The sequence below is a fragment of the Carlito syrichta genome, unplaced genomic scaffold (genome assembly GCF_000164805.1).
Source record: "Carlito syrichta isolate Samal-C Ts95f unplaced genomic scaffold, Tarsius_syrichta-2.0.1 Scaffold289529, whole genome shotgun sequence".
NCBI lineage: Eukaryota > Metazoa > Chordata > Mammalia > Primates > Tarsiidae > Carlito > Carlito syrichta.
Window position 1 is genome coordinate 74,051 of NW_007233625.1, and position 8,773 is coordinate 82,823.

At 44.7% G+C, this 8,773-nt stretch overlaps 1 protein-coding gene across 1 annotated transcript in view; it reads left to right on the forward strand.

Moving 5' to 3' along the window:
- The window catches only part of CHRNA3 (cholinergic receptor nicotinic alpha 3 subunit), a 24,942-nt gene extending 16,586 nt beyond the window's left edge, over positions 1 to 8,356 (forward strand). The window contains exon 4 of the mRNA XM_021710535.1: positions 6,952 to 8,356. Coding sequence (XP_021566210.1) covers positions 6,952 to 7,080 — 129 coding nt within the window. The 3' untranslated portion in view covers positions 7,081 to 8,356. The remainder of the gene's footprint in view (positions 1 to 6,951) is intronic.
- The last annotated feature ends 417 nt before the right edge of the window (positions 8,357 to 8,773 follow it).

The window sequence follows — 8,773 nt, forward strand, 5'->3', positions numbered from 1 at the left end:
AAAAAAAAAAAAAAAAAAGGCTGGGTGTGGCTCACGCCTATAGTCCCAGCACTTTGTTTGGGAGGCAGAGGCGTAAAGAATTGCTTGAGGCCAGGTTTTGAGATAAGCCTGACCAACATGGCAAGATCTGGTCCTACAATAAATCAAAAAATTATCTGGGTGTGTTGGTGCACACCTGTGGTTCGAGTTACTTGGAAGGCTGAAGCAGAAGACTGCCCGAGCCCCCCGTGAGTGTGTCACTGCACTCCAACCTGGGTGACAGAGTGAGACTCTGACTCAAAAAAAGAAATGTGGTGACAAGAAAGAGTGGATTAGGGGGCAGGCTGGAAAAGGTCATGGGGCCAGATTATCTCCAGTTGGAATTGGTTAACTGAGGTTACATTTTTACTTTTACTTTCTTTCTTTCTTTCTTTTTTTTTTTTAATTTTGAGTCAGAATCTCAATCTGTTGCCCAGCTGGAGTGCAGTGACACAATCATGGCTACCACAACTTCCACCTTCTGGGCTCAGTTGATCCTTCCTCCTCAGCCTCCTGAGTAGCTGGGAATATAAACACCACCACTCCTGGCTAATTTTTATATTTTTTGTAGAAACGAGGTCTCATTATGCTGCCCAGGCTGGTCTCAAACTCCTGGGCTCAAGAGATCCTCACACCTCAGCATTCCAAAATAGCTGGGATTACAGGTGTGAGCCACTGAGACCGGTCTTATTTTTACTTTCTAATTGTGTGTGTGTGTGTGTGTGTGTGTGTGTGTGTGTGTTCCCACTGAGGTATAATTTGCATGGAATAAAGTACATGCCTCTTACATGTACATCTTGATGAATTTTTACATCATGTATACACCCATGTAACCATGATCCTGATAAAGGTATGGAACATGACTGTGTGCAGTGGCTCAAACCTGTAATCCCAGTACTTTGGCAAGGTGAGGCTAGAAGATTGCCTGAGCCCGCGGGTTCGAGACCAGCCTGGGCAATATGGTGAGACCTTGTCTCTACAATAAATCAAAAAATTAACTGGGCATGGTAGCATGCACTTGTAGTTTCGGCTACTGAGAAGGCTGAGGTGGAAGGATTGCTGGAGCCCTGCATGTTGACACTAGGGTGACTATGAGTGTGCCATTGTACTCCAGCCTGGGCGACAGAGTGGGACTCCAACTAAAAAAAAAAAGATATGGAACATTCCCAGTGCCCCAGAAAGCTCCCTAATGCCCTATCAGTATCACCTGCCCTGCTCGATAACCTCTATCCTGACTTCTTTGACATTGATTAGTTTAACCTATTCTTGAACTTCACATAAATGGAATCACATAGCATAAACTCTTTTGTGTCTGACTTCTTTCATTCAACATAATATCTTTGAGGTTTATCCTTGTTCTTTTTTTTTTTTTTTTGAGTTGGAGTCTCACTCTGTCACCCAGACTGGAGTGCAGTGGGCGCTCCTGGCCACCGCAGCCTCAACCTGCTGAGCTCCGGCGATCCTTCCACCTCAGCCTTCCAAGTAGCGGGAACTACAGGCGCATGCTACCACGCCCGGCTAATTTTTGACTTATTGTAGAGATGAGGTCTCGCCAAGTTGCCCAGGCAGGTCTCGAACCTGTGGCCTCTGGCAATCCACTCACCTCAGCCTCCCAAGGCGTGGGATTACAGGCTGAGCCACCGAGCCTGGCTCCTTGTTCCTTTTTTTATTTAGTGGGTAATATTTCATAATACTGCCTCCTGCTTCTTTGTTTTACAATTGTTGGACATTCAGTTATTTCCAGCTTGGGGCTTCTATGAATAAAGCTGCTGCCAACATTTTTTCATGTGCTTTTGGTTGGTGCATGAGCTCATTTCTCTTGCTTGTATATACCCAGGAGTAGACTTGCTGGGTCATTGTAGAGATTTTTTTAATTTTTATTTTTTATTTTTTTTTGAGTATGAGTCTTACTTCTTCGCCCAGGCTGGAGTGCAGTGACATGCTCACGGCCACCGCAGCCTCAACCTGCTGGACTCAAGCAATCCTCCACCCTAGTCTTCCAAATAGCTGGAATTACAGGCATGCACCACCACGCCTGGTTAATTTTTTTATTTATTGTAGAGATGAGATCTCTCCAAGTTGCCCAGGCTGGTCTTGAACCCATGGGCTCAGGCAATCCTCTCCCCTGGCCTCCCAAAGTGCTGGGATTATAGGCATGGGCCACTGTGCCCAGCTGAGATGTATTTTTAACCAGAGTAGATGCTGTGAGGTTGCCCAAGTGTTTGATCCCCTTGACCCTCCCCCAGTGATGTCTGGGAGTTGCTTCCTGTCCTCACCAACGTGTGGGAAGTAGTATCTTGTGTCTGTTTCAATTAGCATTTTCTCATTGAACCATTATTAGGTCTCTTTCTTCAAATGTTAATTGGCTATGTGGATATCTTCTTTTGTGAAGTATCTATTCACATGCTATTGTCCACTTTTTAAAACTGGAGAACTTAGCTCTGTTTTCTCTAAAAGTCTTATGTGCAAACTAAGAATTTAGAATTTATGTCCAATCCTAAGAATAGGAATATTTTACACTAAATAATGTCATGTGTATGGCTGCTCCAGAACCCTCTGTATACCATCAAAGTTATCAGGATCACACTTCATTATTTGATAGGGAGCTCTGCCTATATCAAATTAAGTTGATCTGCCCTAAATTGCTTCTTAGCAAAGAGCTAATAACTAGATAATTTCAGCTCCTGATCTGCTGTAGTTCGTTGATATTGATAAGGAATGTCTGGAGTCTGTGTTTAGCAGTGAATGGCATCCCAAGTCATTGAGATAGGAAGGGGACAACCACAGCTGCCCTCTTCTCCTCACCCCACCCATCACCTCGGAGCAAGTCTCGTGACCATAACTGCAGAACCTGCACCTGATCCCTGTCATGTAGTCAAAAAGTCAGGCTTTCCTTGAAACTTGGTTGAAACAATTGTTGGGCATTAAATGATCAGTGAAAATCTCTTGTCTATCACTGATGACTTTTTTGACATTCTCTATCCTTTCTTTACCCACCTTAAAAATAATCATTTCTTGGCTAGGCGCGGTGGCTCATGCCTGTAATCCCAGCATTTTGGGAGGCGAAGGTGAGAGGATTGCTTTAGCCCAGGACTTTGAGACCAGCCTGGGCAACATAGTGAGACCTTGTCTCTACAAAAGATAAAGAAATTAACTGGGTGTGTGGCACATGCCTGTAGTCCCAGCTACTCAAGAGGTTGAGGCAGAAGGATCGCCTGAGTCCAGGAGGTGGAGGCTGTGGTGAGCCAAGATCATGCCGCTGTACTCTAATCTGGGAGACAGAGTGAGACCCTGACTCAAAAAAAAAAGAAAAAAAGGTGGGGGAGAGGTCACAAATTTAAATAAAAGGCAGGTAAATTAGTGAAATGGCCTAAATTTAGCAATAGAGAGTGGTGAGGTCTGAGGCAAAGTAGTGGCACATGGTCCAGCTCAGGGGGGCAGTTGCTGCTCACCTCTGGGCATGCTTCTGCATGAGAATGGGCCCATTATTGCTAGATACTACAGTTTTTTCCAGAGAAAGCAGAAATCAGGCCAACGGTCACCTGTCTTTGAGAGGGTGGCAGGTGTTAGGCTCAAAGTGCCCACTCCATGCTTGGAGGGGACAGTGGCACTGTCTGAAGGATTCCTTCTTTCCCTTCTATTGAGGAATGACACTTGTTGTTTACACAGAGTTTTCCAGAGATATTTTCATTTCTTACATCTCTGGTTTCAACGTGACTGTCCTTGGGTCCTAGGAGCCTAGACTAGAGCCTGGGCTCTTTTCCCAGAGTCACTTCCCGAGGGTGCTGGGGACCTGTGAATGACCATCCCTGGACATACTCACTGACTGTGGGCAGGGTGGGAGGGACACAGGGAATGGCATCTGCTCTTTATTAAGTTGTTCGCATTGGTCATCCCCATACGCTCACATTGGGTTTTATTAGTAAGGAGTTTAGTTAGCTTTACTACTCTAAGTTCAAGGGTAGGGCTAAGATTGGGTTAGGAAACTAGGTAGGGAGCTCGCCTGTGGCCACAGGGAGGTGCTCTTTGTGGACAGTGGTGTTGGTACTGGTCACTCGGTAGTGGCCACTGTCATGGCTGCCCTCTGGGTCTTGGAGGTTTGCAGATCCCAGCCAGGGTCTGTAGAGCTAATCATTCTGAGACAACCTGTCTTCTGTTTTGTTGAGAGAGACAGGTACAGATATTGATAAATTTCATTCATTTTAATCGGAGCCTGCCCTTTGATAAATGATTAATTGATTTCCATGATTTCCATTTCTGAATTGTGTTGGGGTGGGGGGGGACTAAACCCAGGTTCCACCTGGCCAGAAACTACGCTGGATCTCCCTTCAAGGAGTCCCTCCAGGTGACCTTGTCCTCAGGGGTCATCTCGCCTCCTGCCTGTTCTAATCTGCTCCAAGTCCCTTTTGCTGGACTGAAGTTGTCCAGTCCTTGAGGTGGGCAGAAGGGAAGCCCCAGGCACCGCCAGGCAGTGGGCGCCTTCTGTTCTCTGCCCTTCCCTGCAGCCAGGTTCTGCTAGGCTCAACAGTGACCCTGATCCTGCCTCTCTGCCTGGGGGTGGGCAGGCTGCAGAGGCAAGGTAGCAGGAGAGCACAGAGCACCACTCCAGGGCCCCCCCAGGCTGCCTCCCCACCGATCCCGTCCCTGACGGAGCAGCCATCGCCAACCCCAGGCAATGCCATCTGGGCCACACCTTCCCAGGACCCTGAGAGTCTAAGGTAGAGCCTTGTCTTGCTTCTGGACCAGCCCCAAGGTCGGGCTACGTCACCATTTTGCCTAACACCCAGCTATCTGTGACTCATCATTAATTCCTAAGCTTCCAGAGAATGGCCAATATCATTGTGCTTTAAAGAACTGAAGAGTTAGAAGAGAAAACCCCAGTCTATCCAGCTCTTTTTGTGGCACTCTTTATGTTTAAGACCCAAATTCCAGCCTTCTTCACCAGACTAAGCCATAAGAGTTGCTGTCAGACTGAAATTTATACTTGGGTAAGGGTCATTTTCACAGTCAACATTAATATCAATATGTGCTATTCACTAAGAACTCTGCAGAAACAGGCTGGGTGTGGTGACTCAAGCCTGTTATCCCAGCACTTTGAGAGACTGAGGTGGGAGGATTGCTTGAGCCCAGGATTTTGAGACCAGTCTGAGTAACATAGCAAGACCTCATCTTTACAAAAAAAAAAATCAAAAAAATTAGCTGGATGTGGTGGCGCATGCCTGTATTCCCAGCTCAGGAGGCTGAGATGGAAGGACTGCCTGAGCCCAGAAAGCTGGGGCTGCCGTGAGCAGTGATCAAGTCACTGCACTCCAACCTGGGCAACAGAGTAAAAAAAAAAAATGGAACTTTGGTGACACAGCCCTCTGAGGTAAGTTCTGTTCCTACCTCAGGAAAGAAGAAAGATGAGGAAAGAGGAAAGATGAGGAAATTGAGGCTAAGGGAGGTCACAGAATTTGCTCAGATTTGCACAACTAGAAAGAGTTGGAATTAGAATCAAAGTTTCTCTCTGCATCTCTGCTTTCCACCACCCCTCCATTCCCACGCCCTCTTACCCCTGCCACCTCCCAGAGCCTTGGGCAGTTTAGCCCATAGTAGGTGGGTGGGAATCACATATTCCCTGGTGTATTTGAAGCATATACAAACCCAGGTCTAGGAATTCTAATAAAATACCTTGTGGCAAAGATGGCATTGTAATTTTAATTCTACCAATGACTTCTTAGCGTCACCAAGAACACATTTACTCAAGCTTACAATGGCGAAATAAAATCTTCGTCTCCCAGCCCATTTCAGTGCACTTAATTAAATTACTAAATTACATGCTGTCTCTTTATTATGTGATTATTACTTCAAAATCAGTTGATTCATGGCTTCTTTCTTTCTCAATTCAATTATGGCTTCTTTGCTTTATGAATTGTGTAGGAGTGTAATTACCATACAATTCTCCATCCTAGTTCAAGCCTAAACTGAAGCCATATTATGTACAATTCGTCTTGCTCTTTCTCCCATTTTTACTTTAGCAATTGTTTCTTTGCTTCTTTTTTTGTTTGTTTTTTCGAGTCGGAGTCTCACTCTGTTGCCCAGGCTGGAGTGCAGTGGCACGCTCATGGCCACCACAGCCTCAACCTGCTGGGCTCAGGCAATCCTTCCACCACAGCCTTCCAAGTTGCTGGAACTGCAGGCGTGCACCACTACACCTGGCTAATTTGTTGACTTATTGTAGAGACAAGATCTCACCAAGTTGCCCGGACTGGTCTCGAACCTCTGGACTTGGGCAATCTCTTGCCTCACTGTGCCTGGCTTAGCAGTTATTTATGATGTTCACCTGCTCTGTCACTATGCATATTCCCTGATACTCTGGCCTTGTGATTGAAAATGACTTTTGGTCTGCTGGGCAGTGTGGAGGCAGCAGTGTGTGTATGTGTGTGTGTGTGTGTGTGTGTGTGTGTGTGTGTGTGTGGGCTTGCCCTGATATGCTTATTTCATTTCTGGAACAGAGGCTAAAAGGAAATTTGCATCTAAAACTGGTTAAGAACTTGGAAACAATGGCCAATGATGTTGGATCACATCAGCCATTCTAATGAAGGTCAGAATCCTTCCATGGGAGCATAAGTCAAGTAACTGGTTTTACTAACTTTGTAAAAGTAGAATTCAATTTAGAAAATATAAGTTATGTGCTCATTAGGAAATTTCTGATTTGAAACACAGCTAACATGGCAAATATTTTATACCTATTTCTCTACTAAAGAGAAACTTGAGAATAGTAGAGTTCCTCAGAATAGTAAGTTTCTGTAGGAGTAAATAAAAGGCTTCTTGTATGTTAGAGATAATCAACTTCTACAGCAACATTTATGAAATAGTCAGTGTTGAGACATATTTACTTTGCCTTTCTCTTCATGTCTTTTTCCTCTCATGATTTTTATTTTTGTTTTGCAGATTCAAGACGATTGGAAGTATGTTGCCATGGTGATCGATCGCATTTTCCTGTGGGTTTTCATCCTGGTGTGCATTTTAGGGACAGCAGGGTTGTTTCTGCAACCCTTGATGGCCAGGGATGACCCATAAGCACGAAACTGTGTGCTTGTCCCAGGGGCTCACTTGTGTGGGGAGGGAGAAAGGCTGCTTCTTAATAGCAACAACCACTTTTGGTTATCAAGCTACTCGCTTGGTTTTTGGCATTTCAAGGTTTGTTTTCCAGTTGTCCTGATTTTTGTCAACAACAACAAAAAAATCATGCAAGAAAAATATTGAGTATTTACTATAGCTAAGCGTTTGACTAGCTTTTGTGGCAAAGAAATGTCAAAATATAATTCTTGTACATGGATACATCATATGCTGTGCTATGGACCATGTAAAAATGCTCTTTTTAAGTTATTAAGACATAATAACTGGATAGAAAAGTCCTTTTCAGAAATATGAAAAGCCATTCCGTTCAGTATCGCTGCAGATCTCCCTGTGGTTTTTCTTTTTAGCTCATAATCTCCTTGGAGTTTTACACTATTTCGGCAATACCCCATTGCTGTCATTTCCCACCAATTTCTTACTCTCAAATGTTTCTCAAGAGTCTAAGGGCCATGACTCCCTCTCAGAGGGTTTCAACTACTTTTCTTGCATAATCTTAATAAATTATGCCATGAGAAATGCTGCCAGTTACTCATTCGTTGTTAGGAAATTGTCTCAGTACACCATAAGCTGAATGGCTTAGAAACAACAGAAATTTATTTCTCAGTTTTGAAGGCTGGGAGATGTGATGAGAGTTCTAGCTGTGTCCTCACATGGCTCAAAGGGCTGGCTAGCTCTTTCGGATCTAACCCTTCATGAGGGAAGAGCACTCCTGCCTGGCCTAATCACCTCGAAAAGCCCCACCTTCCAGTGCTGTCACACTGAGGATTAGGTTTCAGCATATGAATTTGGGACGGACATGAACATTCAGATCATAGCATGAACCTTTAGAACAGGGCTTCTCAACCTCAACATGACTGACATCTTGGGCTGGATAAGCATGTGTTGGGATGAAGAAGGGCCGTCCCACCCATTGTGGGGTTTTGAGCAGCATGCTGGCCTCCACCCTTGAGATGCCAATGACACACCCCCCTTCCTCGCCAGCTGTGACTACTCAAAATATTTCCAGTTTCTAGACACTGTTAAATGTCCCCTTGGGGGCAAAATTGCCCTTGGTCGAGAAACGTTGCTTTAGATAAATTATGAAGAAGGAGTGTCACGGACTACACTGCTAGATCTGAATAACCTCCGACAGAGATGATTCACAGAGACCACTGGAATCTTCTCACTAATCGTGTTTTTCCTATGCAGAAAATAAAACGGACAAAATTACAGCCCACTGCGACTCATGTTTCAATAAGTCTAAAGGAGTAGTTCTACACTATTTATATATAAAGATCTTAAGTAACAGTAATGGCAATAGTCAGGTTAAGGACTGCATACAAGCTATGAGCTACCGGGCAACCTAAATTCATGAAGTCAGGCTTCCCTCATTAAACGACAAGGTCCCCTCTGCCTTCCAAAGAGATTCCCTTGAACTTAAGATAGGTTACTTTCTATAAATAAATGATTTCTCAGCAGCTAAGAAGAGATCTAAACTCAATGCAAGGTGTCTATCAGTATTTTCTTTCTGGGCATACCTGAATCAGGGACATTTAGAAATGAAATTTAGCCAGGCTCGGTGGCTCAGCCTGTAATCCTGCGCCTTTGGGAGGCTGAGGTGAATGGATTGCCTGAGCCCGCGGGTTCGAGACCC